This window comes from Labrus mixtus, chromosome 2 (genome assembly GCF_963584025.1).
Source record: "Labrus mixtus chromosome 2, fLabMix1.1, whole genome shotgun sequence".
NCBI classification, from domain to species: domain Eukaryota; kingdom Metazoa; phylum Chordata; class Actinopteri; order Labriformes; family Labridae; genus Labrus; species Labrus mixtus.
In genome coordinates, this window is record NC_083613.1 from 29093971 (window position 1) to 29114962 (window position 20992).

At 40.9% G+C, this 20992-nt stretch overlaps 1 protein-coding gene across 2 annotated transcripts in view; it reads right to left on the reverse strand.

Annotated features, from left to right (window-relative positions):
* mast1a (microtubule associated serine/threonine kinase 1a) overlaps nucleotides 1-20992 on the reverse strand; it is a 72393-nt gene that overhangs the window by 13149 nt on the left and 38252 nt on the right. For both annotated transcript variants that reach the window (XM_061060766.1, XM_061060775.1), the window contains 11 exons: nucleotides 20586-20658; nucleotides 15986-16146; nucleotides 14145-14220; nucleotides 10494-10703; nucleotides 10260-10361; nucleotides 6671-6803; nucleotides 5133-5200; nucleotides 4923-4999; nucleotides 3064-3272; nucleotides 1355-1493; nucleotides 558-690 (listed from right to left, as the gene is read on the reverse strand). In XM_061060766.1, coding sequence (XP_060916749.1) covers nucleotides 558-690; nucleotides 1355-1493; nucleotides 3064-3272; nucleotides 4923-4999; nucleotides 5133-5200; nucleotides 6671-6803; nucleotides 10260-10361; nucleotides 10494-10703; nucleotides 14145-14220; nucleotides 15986-16146; nucleotides 20586-20658 — 1381 coding nt within the window. The remainder of the gene's footprint in view (nucleotides 1-557; nucleotides 691-1354; nucleotides 1494-3063; nucleotides 3273-4922; nucleotides 5000-5132; nucleotides 5201-6670; nucleotides 6804-10259; nucleotides 10362-10493; nucleotides 10704-14144; nucleotides 14221-15985; nucleotides 16147-20585; nucleotides 20659-20992) is intronic.

The following is a 20992-nucleotide window of genomic DNA, read 5'->3' on the forward strand; positions in this document are numbered from 1 at the left end:
ACACACACGCTGTTTAGAAGTGAGATGTCAACACATGTTTGTGTTTGTCCCTCATGCTGTCTTTTAACACAGAGGCATCACCATTGAGTGAATTAGAAACACTCCCCTGATTAAAACCTCCTTTAGAAACATGAAAAGCAAACCTGCAGACGGAGAGTTCATTACTGGCAGACAGACACATATCTGCTTTCAAGCGGGAGAGGTGGAGGACACGCGGCCATGACTGATTATAACTCAGAGCATAAACAATGACGATAATTGCAAAATGGGATTGGGAAGGAGATGGAGAGCATTAATGATTCACAAATCCAGACTACACAGGAAGCATTGTAATGCAGCGTCTTTATACGGAGATGATTGATTTTGCCGGCTGACTTGGCAGGTTGGCACGCACGGCTGGAGGCTGTGAATGTCAGTCGCCTGTTCATTCACCATACATCCAATTTTCAATCAGCCAGCTTTACCACAACAATGCTGCTGCTGATTAGATATATCCGTCTGCAGCCGGTTTTTGTCTTTGATAACGGGTTTATAAACTGATCCTACAGGTACTGTACCTGCTTATCCAGAAACTCTCTGGCGTCTTTCTCGATGTGTCCCTCGTACAGGTTGGTGGTGAGGCTCATTAGACCCATCTTTGACAGGCCGAAGTCTGTAAGCTTGATGTGTCCCATGGAGGTGATCAGCAGACTGTTTGAAGACAGAAAACAGGCGTTCAACAGTTTGAGATTAAAAGGCTCTCACTCTGGCATATTTACAACAGAGTGTGTGGTTTATTTTGACAGCTACGTCATGCTAACAGGTTGTTATGTGATGAGAGTCACTGGTGTCCGATTACATGGGTAATTACTTGAGTCTTTTAAAAATGGAGTGAGGCGAAATGGAAAACTGTCCTGAGGTCTGATGAGTCAAAATTGGACTTTCTGTTTGGAAATCCTGCTTGTTATCAGGACACATTTCAATTGTCGGAATCTGTGATGGTACGGGGGGAATGCTCATGGTTAACCTGCACATTTGTGAAGAAACCGTGAATGCTGATACAGGCTGTAGAGCAACATCGGCTGCCAAGCAGAAAACTTCCTTTTCATGGAAGACCTTGATTATTACAGTAAGACGATACCAAAACACATTCTACTCGTATTACAACAGCCTAGCTTTGTACTAAACAGGTTATTTTCCTCCATTGGAGGAACAATAAAGAAGATCTTATTTATTTAAAAAAAAAAAAAAAAAGTTCCTGAACTGGCCTTCCTGCAGTCCTGCCTTGTCACCTGTTTCCAAGTCCAGCTGAGTTCAAATGCACTGAAAGTGTTTATACATTAAGAAAATGGATCGGAGCAGCTTAAACACTCACTTGTCTGGTTTGAGATCTCTGTGGACGATGCCGTAGTTGTGCAGGTACTCCAGGGCTAAAACAGTCTCAGCAAAGTACATCCGTGCCAACTCGAGAGGAAGAGCCCCGATGTTCTTTAACAAAGTGGCACAGTCACCACCTGGGAACACAGAAACATCACAAGTTAAGGTACTCTGACAAAGGGGGTAGAACATCTATAGATACACATTTGAAGCTTGCAAGTTTCCTTGTAAGCATTAAAAAAAAACGCCCTTCAAATGCCCTTATAAGGGCAGATACATCTCATTCAGAGAAGGCTGCAATCAGAAGAAGACCCACACCAGATAAAGAAGTGAAATAAAACAGTTTGATGTAAAATGTGATTCTTAAAGATATAGTATTAAAGGAAGAGTGTGTGACTTTATGATCCAGTAGATGTCGCCCTTGAGCACCAGCATGAAACCAAAACAAACTGCTGTTTGCCGACACCGCCGCTATTCTGAAGCCTCCGCTCTCCTCCAGCGACACACCTCCAACCCCCCTCCACTCGAGTTCATATGAAGGAGTTATGAATTAGAACGCACCATAATTAAGAACCATTAAGTGCAAGCGAAGGACAAAATCGTCCTTTGCTCGAGCTGTAATTGCCTGTGTTCTGCATTGTTGTGTTAGCATGCTAATGTTAGCGCTCTTTGGTTAGCTCGTAGCTTCATATTGAACATAAATTGACACAGAATGAGCTTGATGTAAACACGCATACGTGACATCCACATAAGCAGTGAGTATGTTCTTCTTCTTTTCTCTAGTCTTTGACTAAAACAGATTTATACACAAGGCCATCTCGTCCATGTAAACACGGCTCAGACGACAATACAGCTGGTAGGACTCACGCTTCTCACTCATTGTAGACAGTCATGACTCAGAAACATTTACAGAGGATAAACTTGATTTCTGCTGTATTTATGTGTAAAATGTCGCTCATTCTTCCTTTAATTAACTGGTCTACCTGTGCTTTTGAATTTGTATAAACCTTTTATCTACATGTTTCTAAAATCACTCAAAACAACACTGCAAACCTAAAATGTGCAATTTTTTTGGAGGAATATACTTCACTTTGAAAAGCAGCTCGAGTCCCAGCACTGTCCTCAACTGTCCTCTAAGAATCCCATCAGAATGAGAGAGAAAGACGAGCAGGGCTGGAGCAGCATCTACTGACCTTTTCTGACTTTCATGTTCAAGAATCATTGTGAAAGGGAAATAAGAGTCTATCTGCCCCTCTGGAAATTTGAGTGAGTGATTATACTCCACTACTGAAGTAGAAAACTTGTATAAACTTCAACTCAAAGGTCACAATCTCTGAAATCAACGTTTTTCTTTTTTTTAAACTGGAAAGGTCATCCTGACCCAGAGAGAAGATTGAAAAGAAGCAGAATGTGTCACGATTTGGTAAAGATCATTTCATAGAAGCTCTCGATAAGTGCTTTGTCACTGAATAGGATCCAGAGAGGAGAGGCTGATTAGTGTTTTTGTTTCATCACAAACCAAATAGAAACCTGATCTGCTGCCTGGCAGAGAAGAGAAGGGCAAGCAGAACAGGACGAGATGAAGTCACCCCCTCAGAGAGGTCTCATAAATCATGAACATCTTTGTCATTTCATCCTCAGTTTCATAAAAGTCTGCCAGCAAACAGTGAGCCGAAAGAAACAAAAAACACAATCTGACCCCCTTACCCTCCACATATTCCATGACCATGCACAGATGTCTCCGCGATTCAAAGGAGCAGAACATGGAGACGACAAACGGGTTCTCTGCGAAGGTGAGGATGTCCCTCTCGACGAAAGCCTGCTGGATCTGATTCCTCAGGATCAGATTCTGCTTGTTGATCTTCTTCATGGCAAAACGCTGACGTGTCTCCCTGTGGCGCACCAGGTACACCGCACTGGAGAGAAGACGAGAAGACAGAAGAGCTGAGAGTGAAAAACTGAAGAGACAGGCAGGATGAGGAGCCGAGGGGGGGAGATAACGGGGGGGGGGGGGGGGGGGGGGGGGAGTGTGGCAGAGTGGAGATTAAAAAACCTCTCTTTATTGTTCTGTATGTGAAGCTCCACATTGTATTTTCTCTTTTACAGGAACATATTATGGGGTAATTATGCAGCTTCCACGGCTGCTGAGCTCTTTCACCTGATCCACACGAGCCAGGTTTAGTAAACAAAAACATTTAAAGCTCCTGTGAGGTTTTAACTGATGCCTCGTTATGACTTAGAAATAATTGGCCTCTTCAATGATGGCCTCTTTTGCTTTTCTATTATAGGCGTCACATGAGAGGATTTTTTTTTACACGCTCAGTAAACAACCTTTTCCAGCAACACATACTTACAGTAAGATCATTCAGGATCTCTTTATTGTCACGTAAGGGGGAAATGAGTTTTTGCAGCAGGAGCACACAGAAGACAACATACATACACAAAGACAAAATCAACAGTAAAATCAGATTCTATAAAAACTCAATTTAAAGTCTGACACATTGTCCCATGTGCACCCATGTGCAGGACCAGATCAGCAAAGAGAAAGCAAAAAGGTACCACTCTTCCACTAGGGGGCGCATAAAATCGAACAAACCAGTTTCCTCACAGGAGCTTTAATATGCAGCTGTATGCGGACTAATTAAGACCAGAAGACGTGTGTATACATATATATATATATATATATATATATATATATATTTGATAATCATTATAACTAAATTCATTGTATTTACTTATTCATTGTTATTTATGTAGACACATATATTATAAATATAATGCATGCTTAAAGGCTTCTGTTTTAATCTACTCATCTTAACATGCACAATTCTAGGCAGGAAACATATCTAAAGGTTTTCATATTTTAGCTGTTTCATGACTAATTCTGTGTTTTATTTGGGCATGTGGTCTAGCGTCGGTGTTTCAGAATTTGCGTGGTTTCTTTCATTAGTTAATCACAGTATCAACGTGTTTCTGCAGCAGTAAGTATGGTGAAGGAAGTGTTAATCTTCTTTCCACCACCCTGCTAACATCTTTTATTGACCCTCTCTTTTTTTTTTAATCAATTCTTTATGTGTCACTGTGTTTGTGAATATTTAATGAAAAGCACTTACAGTACGTAGCGCCTTTCTAATCTTCCGACCACTCGAAGCACTTCACACTGCACACCATTCACTCCCTTCACACGCGTACTCATACGCTGATTGCTCTTTAGGTTTCTTATTCCTCACTGAGTCAAACATTCACACACCATCGCCACAAGACAGAAGACAGGGGAGTATAGTGGGGTTCAATGTCTCGCCCGACGACGCTTTGACATGTGGTCAGAAGAGCCGAGGATCAAACTGCGCCATCCTCTGATTAGTGGATGATCCAAAGCCGCTCCACAACACTCATATGAATTTTTATTGTTGGCTTTGAGTACCTGGGTACTCTAAATAATTTCAACAGCGGATAAAGGTTAGGTCAAGGTTTTGTTTTGTCTGAAACTCTCTGGATTAGCTTCACTGGATTTGATTTGTTGTACACTGTATGAGGGCTCATTGAAGTTTCAACCCATTGCTTACCCATAAGCCCCGTTGCTGATGAGTTTGATGTTCTGAAAATCTTCCTCACTCGGCGGTTTGATGGCTCTCGTTCTTCCCTACGGAGAAATTCAACATTTTCAAAACTACAAAGGAAGATGGTGAATGTGCAAAATGTCATTTTTCTTTGTTGAGTTTCACACGTTTGTACGTCTTCTCATGAAGAAGTGTCTGCGTTTATTTGTTCCTCACCTCCGCTGAGTCATCAGTCTCGGGCGTGTGTGGACCCTCGCTGTCATAGCTGTCGAGGCTCACGATTTCTGTTGAGAAACATGTTCGTTAACAAGAAAACCTCGTGTCCAAATGCAAAGAGACGTTTTTTTTCAACCTGGAACAGCAGACCTCCCACGCTGCTATGATAGAAAAAAAAAAACCTAACTGCAGCTCAGATGCCTTTAACAAAAAATGCTATTCAACTTTTTTCGCAGCTGAAGGGCTGAAGAGCTTCAGATCACACAAAAAAAACCAAAATAGAATTAAAATAGCTCCTTCCTATTATTATTTTTTTGTCTCCTTCAGCGCTCCCTCCCTCTCACTTTGTACCAGCACAGCACCAGCAGCTAATGTTCATACTCTTGTGACAGCTGCTAGAATACACTGATTATACAACAGTTTTGTTAAAGCAAGGGAATAAATGAATGGTTATTAACTTCACAAAGCATTCACAAAGCCACTGTACAGATCTCAACTTGGTGTTAGATAAAAAGCTGACAGTTGTATATTCTGCTGCTTCCTGTTTGATGGTGAAAACCACTGATCTTGTCTCTATGAGAAAAGTGTGAACGTGCAACACCTACAGTACGTGGGTGAGCATGTGTGCCTGTCTGTTCATGACAATGTCGATGCAAAAAGAAAAGTGCCTGATCAGCATTTATCATGGGTCACACTGTTAACCGTGAAACACACATCAGGCTCCCTTTTGTCACAAATTAGGAAATACAAACCCAGAGTTGTATTGTTAGGAGACATTTTGAATCATTTGACCAGCAGCTCATGATGGATTGGACTGGGAGCAGATGAGCAGAAGTGAATTACAGCTGGAAGTTTGGGGGCAGTCTTTGAGCAATGATGATTCATTAAAGACAGTGACAGCGCTGCACCCGCCAGCTAATGATGCATCCGTTTAAACTCGATACCTCCTATTTCCTAATGCTTATATTCAAGCAAAGCGGATAAATACCTTGAAGTCAGTCACTTTTTTTTTTCACATTTTGACACACTGGCACCATTAAAAGTATGCCCAATTAGCTATTAGCACGTTGTGATGTTTCCATTTAGATCAGACAGCTATTAGGCTAAGCTGAATGCAGTTGTGATTAGCTTAGCTTAGCCTAGCTCGGGCGCAGGACGCACTTGGAAACAGCTACTGTATCATGGCTCTGTGTTTAACTAAATGTGCCTGCTAGCATCTTAAAAGCTAACTAATGATTGTTTCTGTGTTGATCAAAAAAAAAAAGGAGCAACTAATAAAATTCATCATGATAGCCCTCTGCCGTCAGATTTTATGCTAAGCTAATCACCTCCTGCACTTTTACCAATCTCCTGAGCTATCCCTTACAGTCTAGATTTTGTATTTGTTTGTTACTTTTTAGGTCTGTCCGTTTTAAACACAAGACGAGTGGTCATTCTTTAGTTCATATAATTTATATAAATTAAGTTTTCTTTGTTGACAAGGAACAACGTCTAACAGAAAGCATTGCAACACCCAAAAACAAAACCCCGTCTCGTACCCTCCAGTGGGTCTCTGGTCAGCCCCAGCTGGCTGATGATGTATCTGGGGATGTCTGCCTTCATCAGCTGTCCCTCCTTTGCGTGGTCCTCCGCCGCCTCCAGCAGATGATAAAACTCCTCAGGGTTGAACTCCTGAAAAAAAAAATTAAGTCTTTTAAAAAGGAAAGCTTTTAAACAAATACAACTTAAACTACTGGGGCCGAATGAAGAACTCATTTAACCTTCAGCAAGTCTGAGGAAGAGCACGTTGGCTCGAAACATCGCCTGTTAATAAATCCTTCACACGGGAGCTTCTTGGTGTGCAGATCTTGTTTTGCTTCTCTTTACCTATTCATGTTCATTCATAGTGGTCATTATTAAGCTCTTATTAGTACCTTATTCTACATGACCATAGTCTATAGCTCATAGTCCATTAACTAAGAGTTTTCCCTCAATGCACTCCTAATGACTGCTTCTTGACAGTAAGTTAGGAAGTTGTTGAACATTATGATCTTAATATGTTTTGCTTAGTATGGTCCTTATAAGGTAGAAATAAGCAGATGTCTTTTATTTGCATGCTGCTCGTCTCTGCACATGTAGAGGACACACTTTGTCTGCAGGATGTTTTACCAACTTCAATCCATTTTTAAATGTGAGGTCACAGAGTAAATATGCAACATGAGAGAGACAGAAAGGGTGCAACTCTAGTACTGCTTCTTCCACATGTCACATTTAAATGTTACCTTACTGACTAACGCTGAATCTGTGTAGATTCACATCGCTTCCTGTCCCTGTTTTTACATTTTCTGAAGTTTTGTTTTCGAAATGAAAAATCCTCCCTGATCCATCCTCACAATGAAGTAAGGTTTGAAGGCTGAAAAGTCACTCAAACAATAAAAATGTCTTTTATAATAAAGTCAGGGACTCTTAAAAAAAAGTCAAAGCTACAGAAAACGTGTGACTTGTAGTCCTTAACAAAGGTCAGGCCAGAAATCCTAGATATACAGAGATCCTATATTTCACACAATGCAACTCAGCGGTGCCGTTCGTTACACCCTCCCTGACTTCTAAACAAGCGGCAGAGAGCTGAACTTTAAATTTGACACGGGTTAAATAAATGCAAAGTCAAAGTAATAAAAAACTAAACATCTTTCAGCACAGTTTTCCCTCAATACACTCCTATTTACTGCTTCTTGACAGTAAGTTAGGAAGTTGTTGAACATTATGATCTTAGTATGCTTTGCTTAGTATGGTCCTTATAAGGTAGAAATAAGCAGATGTCTTTTATTTGCATGCTGCTCGTCTCTGCACATGTAGAGGACACACTTTGTCTGCAGGATGTTCTTCCAACTTAAATCAAAAATATTATTTTCCACCTCGACCTCTCCTCCGTCTCCTCAGCAGCTCAATCAGCGTGGAGACAGAGCCGTGTCCTTGACTTGTTGATGTGCACGATAAATGAGACACTTAATGTCCAACAGAAAGACAGAGGAGAACAGTCAGTATTGACCTCCGTCACAAAGAGAGTCTAAGGATCTGTTTATGTATGTTAGGTGTTTATTTCTATCAGCCAAAATATTGATATCAGAATTTATTAATAATCACATCGAGGTATTGAACCATGACGTGTAACTTGAGTTTAAGTGTTACATCGTGACACACAAAGATCAAGGTAATTCCAATTGTGCCCGACTTCTTCTCACATAATTTGAATTTAACTTCAACCTTCTGCAAATGTATGACCGAACACAGCTGTGGGGATGTCAGACAAACACAATCAGTGTTAATACACCTCCAAACTTGAAATTGCTTTCTTGGATCATCTTTTTTTTTTTTTCCCCCCACTGAAACAGCTTTTTGTGTTGTCCTGTGGGATTCACTTTCATTCCTGTTGCTGGAATAACATTTTGATTAGAAGCTGAGCCCGGGGCAGGCGGGATCATTTCCTTTCTCTCCTGCTCGCTCATATCTTCTCCCCTCAATTCAGAGGAGAAAAAAAAGAGCGAGTACGGAGGATGGGGAATTAACCTGCCTCTCTGAGAGCTTGCTCTGCTCCGGGATAATGTTCCTGCAGCTAACAGCAGACTGACTGTGTGACATTTGCACCAAATCAGACCGCGCCAACGACTTGAATGCTAAATGAACTCTTTCACCGTGGACAACACATTTTATCTGTGCGCCTGTGTCTTCTCCTGTCTTACCCGAGGGCCATGAGGATTTTAAGTCCCCACCACATCCTGCCTGACCCTATCGACCTTTTTCCGACGGTCGCCTTGGCAACGGAAAGATGAGCCGGGAGGGTGGGAGGCGTGACCATGACAATGACGAACATGTGAGGCTATCAATCAGTGAGCTGATACGGAGGCATAGCTAATCCAGTGGAGAGCTCTGTTGCAAGATTCAAAAAAAACTTTATTGTCCGTCACAAAAATGACCTTTGGTTAGAGGCTCAAACAACAACAAAGAACATTCACACACGTTAGACTAACATCAAATCATGCCTGAATTTCCATAAATTAGTTGAAGCACATTTTAAGTTGTATTACTAAGTAAGCTGGAGTGAGTTATTTATCGTACGCGTCAACAAGTCAAGGACACGGCTCTGTCTCCACGCTGATTGAGCTGCTGATGGGACGAAGGAGAGGTCGAGGTGGAAAAGAATATTTCCGATTTAAGTTGGAAAAATATCCTGCAGACGAAAGTGTGTACTCTACATGTGCAGAGACGAGCAGCATGCAAATAAAAGACATGACCTCTACCGCATGATAACGTAGATTCACGCAAGAATATCCCAAATGTTGAAGGTGAATTAGATTTACACCAGCGGCCATTTTTAAATGTGAGGTCACAGAGTAAATATGCAACATGAGAGAGACAGAAAGGGTGCAACTCTAGTACTGCTTCTTCCACATGTCACATTTAAATGTTACCTTATTGACTGACGCTGAATCTGTGTAGATTCACATCGCTTCCTGTCCCTGTTTTTACATTTTCTGAAGTTTTGTTTCGAAATGAAAAATCCTCCCTGATCCATCCTCACAATGAAGTAAGGTTTGAAGGCTGAAAAGTTATAATATTTATAATAAAGTCAGGGACTCTTAAAAAAAAAAGGTAAGAATAAATGGTCAAAGTCAAAGCTACAGAAAATGTGTGATTTGTAGTCCTTAACATAGGTCAGGCCAGAAATGTGAGATCCTATATTTCACACAATGCAACTCAGCGGTGCCGTTCGTTACACCCTCCCTGACTTCTAAACAAGCGGCAGAGAGCTGAACTTTAAATCTGACACGGGTTAAATAAATGCAAAGTCAAAGTAATAAAAAACTAAACATCTTTCAGCACAGCTTCCAGCACTGACATACTTAGAGAAATCTGTGTTTCACCACTTCAGACTGAATGCACAGCAGACAGTCTGCCCCAGTTCTGCTCTTCCTTTCATGCCTTTTCAGTGTGAAGGAGTCAACCCTCCATCTCCATGTGGGAGGACAGGAGTGTTTTTCCAGCAGTGGAAATGAAAAAAAAAACACTCTTTGCATGTGTAAATGATCTTGTCATTTGATGAACCTGCATCTATATTTAAAGGAACAAAAAACAGACTGCGGGACTCACCAAACACTCGAGGAGCCTGGCTGGACGAGATATGATGATGAAGAGTTTTTTGACCAGCTCGATGACGAAGGTGACCTCTGAACTCTCCGAGCGCTCATACGCCTGGTGGAGAAGAAGAGGCGGACGCGTAAAAAAAAAAAAAAGACATAGAAAGGGTCGGTAAGAGTTGAGCTGAGTTTGGATTGAGGCTAAAAAAAACATAATTTTACATCCCTCTCCACATCTACGACTCACATCATTCAGCAGCTTCTCCAGGTTGTCCTGCAGTTCACAGAAGTAGACGCTGGTGATGAGGCCCTCACGTGATTTGGTCAGGCAGTCCCGCGACAGCTCAGCTACCTGGTGGTGGATGAAGCTGAGGACCCCGTCGGCCAGAGGCAGCACGCTCTCTGGGGAGTAGTTGTGCATGAACTCGGCCAGCCTCTCCTCCATCTGAGCTGTGGCCTGATTGAAAAATGAGCTGCTGGTTAACAGTCAATTCGTCTGTTACCAGATTGTGAAGCATGTGTTTCAAAGAGAATGTTTCCAGCTGTCACAGACTCGCATCACACATCCAGAAAGGCTGAATTTTGATTTTAGTTCACTCCACTACTCACTACTTTCCGTGTGTGTGCCATGTTCAGTGTTTGCAACGGCTGCAACGACATACAACTAAAGATGTGACCAGGTGTAACTCGACTGCCGTTTGTTGCACTTCAGGGTTTCTAATTTGGACTTTTTTGACTTTTGAGTCAATAATGACATCAAGCATTAATCATTCAAACTCAAAAACTCACATTTGGAAACACTTTTTATAAAGTAGGTTCGAAAAATGTTTCTGTTTGCAATCACTCATGCAGCCCGCGGGACATTTTTCAGGAGTTTTGTGCATGTGTGCTTTCAATAAAATCTGGATCATTTTACCTTGATTTATTTTCAGTATATCCTTTTTCATATAATTATTCTCATACAACTTGTAAATAATCCTCTTTTTATACTTTTGGGTCTCAATTGACAACTGAGGGCAACACCTTACTCTTAGGGGCAAAATGCTGTGTGGCACAAAGTAGCAGCTAACAATGCTAGCTACTGTTTGGTGATGGTGGACAGCCTGTTTTAAAAGCTTTTACAGAAACACCTTTCTGCTGCAGACAAGACAAAAACATCTTCGCCTGCCAAGTCTGGAGGAAAAACAAAAGTTGTGGGCCAGACAGCTGAACAATGATCTAAACCTTAACCAGAAAACCATGTCAAACTGTGCACGCTATCATCTGTCCAATTAGTCATAACAAGTGACCGCTTTGTCACATTGTTATTTCATTCCTTGCTCTTTTTAATAAAGAGCTTTTTAAAGTGCTTTAAATAACACACTGGACCCATGATATGTAATGTGTAAGAGGCGGCCAATTAGAAGATCAGAAAGAACATGAAGTCGTGTGAATAAGGCTGACAACATTTGCTGCAGCTTGAGTCACCTGAATGTGCAAGACGTCTTTTATAAAGCAGTCGACATTATTATAATTTAGAGGCCATTAAGCTTCCATTAAATAGCTATTTCAGGTATGTAACTGCAGATTATTCTTGTTATAATGAAGGTGAAGTGAAAGTAATGTTCAGCCTTCATGCACAGTCAGGAGAAGTGTGCAGTAAAGTGTGGCAGCGCAGCTTCACTCATATTACTGTAAGAGATGCTGGGGGTCTGGTGTGTGTGTGTGTTTGTGTGAGTAAAGGAGACCTGCCTCCATCGTCACAGACATTTCCTGACCTCCACTGCCCAGTTCACTGAAACAGTTGTCTCTCTCAGACACTTAGTCATGGAACCATGTCTCAGTATATAACCCAAGCAGACAGGTTTAAGAGGTAAACGTACAGTTGGATCACATATCAGACTGGAGTGAGATGCTTGATCGGACCGATTTTGTGCTCTTGATCAGAGACTCATAGGTCGACTCCAACGTCTAGTTCGAGGTCAACCTCCAGGAGTTGTTTTCACATGCTGCATTAAAAAACAGCTTACAGCGATCAGTGGAATGAAATTTCCCTGGCAGCCCTCTGACTGAGAGCTCTCTTTATGTTGGAGGTCACAGGAGAGTGTTAAGCCTCAGTTTAAAGTAACAAGGTCACAGAAGTACAGAGATAACAGCTGAGAACAACAGAGCCAGGCTGCGTAAGGGAATCTCAGAATAGACTTAAAGCAAATAGCCAAACAACTGGGGCACTGGCTTAGGCAAGATAATGGAAACACATTTATCCCTTCTAGCAAATTTTATTAACGACATTAACGAAAAATGATGTATGTTCAAAATTCACAATTTAAAGTAGCGGTACTTTTTTAAAATTTAAATTAACTAAAATTAATCCAAACATCTGCCCACGTCTAACTTACAAAAACACAATGCCAATGTTTTGGTCATGCAAAATGGACAGTTAGTAAACACTTAGTTCATTTAGCATGCAAGACAGTTTGCAATACTTTTTTATGCACCTGTCTTATGAAATAGATGTGCAAAGTATTTATTTATTTTTGCTGATAACATGTCTACACTCCTGCACTTTAACTTATGTATCACTGATTGCACAGCTCTGGACAGCTCCCTATGTCAATACCATTTACAACTCTGTTTTTGCACGTTTACATCTACCTCCAGCAAAGTAAGTTGTATTTAATCTTTTCATATTTAAGACTAGTAATGCTTAGTTAAATCCTGGATGTATATATTCTCATTCTTAGTTTTGATATTTTTTAGTGTTTATTCACTTTGTATTTAATATTATATTGTGTTTATTTGCTAATATTGTGTGTTTGGACAACCTGCTGCTGTTACGCCACAATTTCCCAGTTTGGGATCAATAAAGTAATTATATTCTATTCTAAATTTTAAATACAAAAAAAAAATCAAGAAACTAAAAGCAGCCTTTTGCAAAAAGAAAAAGCCGGGATAGTCCTCTTTAACACAAGTCCCGCCTCTGAAAACGCAAATAGCCTATCACAGTTAAGACCTTTTGGGCACGTATGTAAATATATGTAAAGGCATTTATAATCATAAATACAGCATATCAAATTAATCCTCCTGAGATTATAAAACCAACTGTCTGATATAATTTAAAAGCAATCATCTCTGGGGAGTGCATGTGTGAAAACAGCTTAAGACAAAAGAAATTGAATAAGTATCAGCAGGGCATGTATACTACCAAAGATATGAACCTTGTTTGGCTCCAGGCATTAGACATTTTCCAGATTAGACCACAACACAGTGTTTCAAGCTTGAGTCATTCTGCAGATGTTTGTATCTCTCTGATCTTCACCTTGCTCGTATACTAAATGCATACTCTCCATGCATTAGATTCCTGTAGTTTCATATGCCTGGAGCGCTTCTCTCTCTAAGATCCTCACAAACATGAGGACATACTCGTCTTGTAGACTACTGTAGGAGATTTCACATTAGATGAAGAGTGCAGAAAGCTGCAAACACGAAACCCAAGACCTTTTGTGAATCATCAAGAGCAAAGAAAATTTCAAGGATGATGATGGGGAAGATAGTACTGATTTGTCCTCCAGGGAAACATCCCTTTGTGTTTGAAATCCAGTTTAAACTCGCTCCAGGTTCAATTTAAGCAACCTGAAGTAAGTCATGCAGCCACATTTTTAAGTAAATTAAAGACTCTTTATACTTCACATGTCCTACCAGGTATGTACACATATTCAGCTGATAAACAGAAACTTCTTGTATATAATATCATGTGATAAGTGCTGAAAAAAGAATCTAGGACAATCCTTTAACCGTCAGTGTGATTCAGTGAGGCTTTGGAGGTGGCCTCTGATTGCATGCATACTGTTTGGGTGCATAATTCAGGTGTGAATGGATGCTCAGTTCACACTTGTGTACTTGTTTGTGTAAGGCTGACCTTGGGGAATCGCTCCTTGTAGACATGGTTCATCATCACTATTTCATTGTCATAGCAGGAAGGAGAGCGCCCCGGGCTGCAGGGAGACAAACACAGAGAGCAGGAGTGTAATATACAGCACACACTGAGAATATCAAAGCAGGCACGACTGAGCGAGAAAAAAAGAAGAAGGCAGCGGGTGAGATAGACGGAAACAATTCTGTATCTTTTTTTTATTTAAATGGAAAAATAATCAACTGCTTCCTGACTTGTCCTTCCTGTCAGTACATGACGTTAATTGTCCAATCAGAAATTCTATACACACTGCTTAGTTTCTCTAATGGACCCTGTGTCCTCCTGCACGCCATGCGCCCTCTTTTATTACACGCATCAGACGTCAGACGAGCATGAGTACATGAAGAGTCTGAACACATGAGCAGATGTGAGGGAAAGGAAACACTGGCAGAAGAGGAGCTACAAAACAACATTTTATGTATCTTGCAGAAACTCTACCAGCGCAGACTCCAAAATTCACAAGAATTTTCACCTTTTGTGACGCTTTGCAGAAGATGTGAACACTGATAACGAGGCATGTCAAGGCACGCAATAAAGGTACACTGAAGCCACAAGATGGGATTTTATCTAGGACTGCTGAGAAGATGAATATGAAAACTGAATACTGATTAGTAGTGACTTGAATTGGGGGATGGGGGGGCGGCTGTAATAGGTGTGGTTGGCGTAGAGAGACTTCACCAGAGAGATTTCTCTTAATAGAGAAACTGCTGCACTCAGGAGAGGCTTAAAGCACTGCAGGACAGACTGGTAATGATACTGCACAGGTGGTGGGAATCAACTGGGTATATTTATTCAGGTACTGGTCCAAGGCTTTGAAAAACTGGTGCTTTTTTACTTGTAGTACAACATAATAGGAAGGTTAATAACCATTACAACAAATTGTAATTTGTGTGTTTACATGTTATGCACAATATATACAAATGGTCTGTTAGACGTGATGCCATAGAGTTATCGCCGCTACAGTATGAAGAACCAATTCATGGGCCAAACTGGTGTTTTTTAAAAATACATTTCTTATTATCAACAATTAAATGTGAAGCAGATTTTAAATTGTGTTAAAGGTCTTTGACACATCAGACTTGCCTCAACATTCAATACCAGTTATGAGGATCAGTTTATTTTGAGTGTAGCTCCTACTAAATAGAAATGTTTTATGGAAGCCATGAATAATCAAATTATAATCCACTGTCAGTTCACTCAGGGGTATCCAGGAAAAGTTAGCTTATGGCTGTGCTCTCACTGTGCGAGTGTGTGCAGTCATGCAACCAAAATTTAAAACGTGGCTGAAATTCAGAAAGGGCCGTAGCTACCGCTGGTCTCCCCTTGTACACGGCACAACAAACATTGCCAACTTTGAAATCAGTAGTGACTTCAAAAGCGGGGAAGTATCACCCTGAAATCTTACAGCGTATCCACGGCTCAACTTCCCTGCAACACTTGTGTATCATTGTTTCCTTTATTAATCTTGAAGGGCAGCTTATTGTCCTTTAACGACAACAAAACAAAAAGTTGATGAAATCCTTCTCACAAGACATTCACTAATTCCACAAAAAACACGATGACTGTCAAACAATGAATCATGAATGTTTAACATTTGTAGAGAGATGTCACATGAAAAGTCAAGTTTCATTGAACTGTCTTTAAATTGTGAAGTTTTGGTTTTATCTGCCTGGTAGTAGAAGAAAGCAGCATCATGCAATCCCTTGAAAGGCTTGTGAGAAATGTAATGTTTGTAATTTAAAAAGTTGAAATGTTGAGGCGTAGTTTGGGAGGAGGAGTTCTCATACCTGAGGCTGCGAGAGCGAGGGCGGACGTGCGGCGAGCGTCGACCCCCGTCATCGTCCGTGATGCTCTCGGTGCTGCCGAAGTGCTTGGACAGAAAGTGCAGCTCGTCCATGGTGGGCTGGAAGGGCAGCTGGTGCAGTCGCTCCTGCGATGAGCTGGATGACTGCAGAGAAGGAAGAAAAAGAAACAAAACGATAAATTGCAAGAAAGCCTTAATCGATGTGATGACAAAAAGAGAAGAGAAGAGACGAGAGCACAAGGTGTACTATGATGTGTGTGGGCGGAAAGAGATGAAAAACAAAGAAGAAACTAACCTAAAAGAAGAAGAAAGAAAAACACTGAGGAGCAGAAACAAGAAAAATATCCAGAAGGAGTAAGTGTAGGAGGGCAAAGAGAATAATGTGGACTAAAAACCAGAGCTAAAAGTCCACAGGGAACCAAAGAAGTGACTCCACGTTGAAGTTGACTACTGCGTCAAGAGTCTGCTGCCTGAGGGGGGTTAATGGCAGCGCTATTCCATCTTAAACGAAAGACTTTTCTTCAGCGCAGGAGGGAGAAACCGGTCTGGATCGATGGGGAGTCTTAATGAACACATCCTAATGGGACACCAAGGTTGGTCTCTGGCCACACAACAACCTGTACTACTATAAAAAAAAAAATCCATAAGAACCTGTATTCACAAATGATCTACTTGCAAGCTGCAAAAAAAAAAAAAACAATGAATGAGGTTTTGAATGCGGCATTAGTCCAGTCAATAGAATCAATTAGAAAAGTTCCCTGGAGATACGGAGGGCTCTGAAAGCTGTTGGATATCACAGAGGGATGTTTAAATCTGTGTGATGTCTGTGTCTCTCCTTTCATGCACACACACCGGCTGCATTTCAATTCACATAATTATGTCCAGAATTCCTCCGTATGTATCCTTGTCCCTCCCACAGTCGAGTCATGACAGAGACAGAGAGAAAGAGAAAGAAGAAGAGAGGAATCCAGGGGATTTTTTTTTTTTTTCAAAGCAAATTAATGTTTTTTCCTCTGAAGTATCAACTGAAGTCGAGTTCAGAGCTTGTGGAACAGCTGGATCGGCTTTAACAGCTTTTTTTTAATGCATTGAAGTTTGTATTTTTCCTCTTTCGTTTCTATTAGTTGATGTCATTGACACATTAAACGTAAATATATTTTTTTCTTTTTGTATCTCCGACTTTGTTTAGAAATTCATCATTTGAGTTTCAAGATGTGGATCAGAGTGTCTCACAATTTATAGACGATAATCTGCGTCCAAAGGGGTTTATATGTTCATTTGCTGCATTGCAAAACGGTCACTGGTCTCCAACCTGGGGAGTAGTGCAAAATAACGTTTTGTAATCTTTGCTTTGTAACAAATTTGATTTTCACTTGTTAACTAAAATAATGATAACACATTCACTGGATGATTTATACAATGTTTTTCTGTGTAAAGAAGTCTTCTGAAGTCTGATTCTGTTGGGAATTTATCAGTAAAAACGATTAACATTGATTTTAATTTGACAATTTGGGCTCAAAGTAATAAAAGTTGTTACACACTGCTTTAGAACAAAGCTTCTTTCCATCCATAGTTTCTGTCAAAGCGACTCTTTTAGCGACGCGTGTTACAACACCTGATGTAAATACACCAAGGGACAGTTTGTTTATTTTCATAAAGATGACTCTTATTCTCTTTTCTGAGTACACCTTCAACTATCAGACTGATCAAAGGCTGATCATGAAAGATAAAGAAAAGCCTTTTGGATGAATGATGAAAGCTGTTTATGAGACCTACAGTTCATAAAATATGAATTTAGGTGAAATAATACATGTGGGTTTATTTATCCTGAGAAACTGGTTCAACTGATTTCATGAAGTAGTGTCATCAGGTAAACGAACATTATAATTATTTATTCTAAATTAACATTTGCAATGGTTTCCCTCGTTTTCTAACCCTGGTTTAACCCTTTGAACTGTCTCCTTCGTAACCTCCACTTTTAACTGTTTACTACATAAATCAACTGTGTCAATGTGTTTCATATAAACCTTCTCATAAAGAAAACTCCTCCTCCACAAGCACACACACTCACACACACACACACACACACACACACACACACACACACACACACACACACACACACACACACACACACACACACACACACACACACACACACACACACACACACACACACACACACACACACACACACACACACACACACATCCTCCTTTCATCTGCTCTGTTCAGTATGCAAGGGTCCCGCTGTAACTAATCAAGCGAGTAATGGTCCATGTAAGAACCAGCGAAGCACTGAAACCTGAGGTGGTGGAGGGATGGAGGGATGGAGGAGGAGTGACAGAGAGGGAGAAACCATCCTCAACCTCTTCCTCCAGTAAAAAGAGATCAATGAGTTGCTGGCTGTGTACGTCGCTCTATACATGCTGCTGTGAGGAGACAGGCAGTCAATGAATGAAATGATGTGTGGAAGAGCGGCACTGACGCAGAGGAAGTGATTGTGTTCAACATGGGGCCGGAGATGAACGGGGAGTGGATTATGAGTCAACACCTTAGCTCCACCTGAGTGTCATACCCATTAAGGTTCATTTCTCAAATGGACTATTTACCAAATGGGCATTGGCAGCGTTCATCTCGTGTGCCTTCAATATCTTTTGCTCAGACAACAGTGAACAGTGTTGATGTCTCTGTGGTTGCTTCACTTCCACCTGCACTCGCTTGTATTTGTCCTGGTTGTCCCTCTCATCCACACATGCCACTCTTAGGTTTAAAGTGATGGATGGAGAAATAGTAACAGTAAATCTGTGCAGCCTTAAGGCAGAAATACAGATTGGTTACATTGCTTAAATTATCCTCGCTCCATTTTTGTCAGAAAGGCCAAGTCATCAGCTGCAGATAAATCAGGTCGATCATATCTTAGCAACTGATTAGTTATTTTTAGCTCCGCTTTGACATGCAATGCATGTTGCTGAAATCCAGCAGTGAAATCCTTTTAAATAATCGTCTGAGACCCGCAGCTGCCAAGTCAGAGAACACATGGGGCTTGTGTGTGTGTGTGTGTGTGTGTGTTTGTGTATGCATGGCGTTTAGCTGAAAGTGTGCAGCGTAATCATTTCAAAGCAGAACGGGGAGAAAAAGAAGTGAAACATGCAACTTTAGAGTGAATTCAGAAGTAGAACAGCACACTGATTTTTATGCATGGAAATATATGCAAATGGATTCTTTTGGTGAGATACATATTCATGCTGAGGATATAAAATCCACTTCATCAATTAACCACTGGATGAGGAATCTAAAAAATAGTTCAGTGTCTTCACTTCATGACATGTGCAGCACAAAGAAAAAGCAGATTCCAGACTTTAGTGTCGATTAGTTTTTCTCCTGTTCGTCTGGTGAAAGTGAAAAGAAAATGAAATGTGCAGCGTTTGATCCTCACGAGCTTTCACTTGTCATGCTGTGAAGAGGAGAAACATGAGGGGATTTCTTTGTGAAAGCGGTATAACCATCAGAAACTTCACATTTTACTGCAGAGGAACTTTTCAGGAGACTGCTGCGACACTGTGCCGCTGTCCTGTCTGACAGCCAAACGTTTTGAGTTTCAAGGACACACAATGTCAGCTCTATTCCACATTGGAGAGAGAAACTGATACCACATATGAACAGATGTTACTGCACTGTAGTGACATCTGAGTTATAGGCACACATGATTGAAGAATAAATCACACTTCTGATTGAGGTTGTCAAAATGTTCAATACTAAGAAACTTTTTTTTAATACCACATGTTTTTAAACGACGCGCGGTATCTGATCGGTACCGGAACTCCTCCTGAAGAATACGTCAATAACTGAGACCACATTTGGTGAAGTACGAAAGGCATTACTGATACCTGTATTGGTCTGGAAACAACTATCGGTTTGAAACTGAGTCAAATAAACTGGGTAGCTGCAGGGACTTGACGGATCCACATAAACAGTTACTGTACATTCAGTCCTTTAGCTACGTTCATTAAGTCACAATGCAATGCAGACTATATTTTTTTTTATTAAGATTAGGGGCTTTTTTTAGACTTTAGACTTTATTGTCCCCAAGGGGAAATTCTTTTGGTTTGAGAGGAATTTGTGCCTTTGTTGTAGAGATAGGACAGTAGATTGAGTCGGAAATCAGGAAGAGAGAGAAAGTGGGGAACAATATGTGGGAAAGGAGCCACAGGTTGGATTCTAACCCCGGGTAACCCGCTTGGAGGACCACAGCCTCCATACATGGGACGCAGAACAACTACGCTACCGGCGACCCTTGCCAATTACATTTTAAGTTCAACAGTAGTTACTGACCAGGCGATACTTCACACAAAACTTTGTTCGACACAGTTACTCTCACAGATAATCACTTTGGTAAACTGGAGCTAAAATGGAAATCAGTGTAAGTGGTTAGGATCAGAACAACCTGAGTGACTACTGTCTTTGTTTTCAAAAAGACAAGCGGAGAGAGTCAAGATAAGATTTGAAAATGTTGAGAAATCAATGTGAAATGAAACCAGAGCTCAGAAGCTTTGAAAGTGCGTCCTTGTTCTTGGTCTTACTGTTGAACTGGGTGTATTGGTGCCATATCCTGAGGACGGCAGAGAAGCCAAGGACCATCGACGACCATCAGCCCTGAGGGAAAGAAAAAACAAAACAAAAAAGTGGAAAAGTGAACATATGTTACAATCAAAACCAGTAACAACTTCCTACAGCCAGAGCTCCGTTATCAGATTCTATTTCAGTCCCTCCAAACACCACATTTGACAGTTATACTAAAAAAAAAAAACTCCTCCAACTTCACTTCCTTTCAATTGATCCTATTACACTTTCCCTCCTGTTATTCCTCTCTTCCCTCAGGCCATCTGCAGCCTTCCCTGAGTCTGACACTTCCTCTGAGTGATGAGGGATTCACGTTTGGACAAAATGCTGCCACCTCGCCTCATCCATCCCAGCCCACTGAAACCTC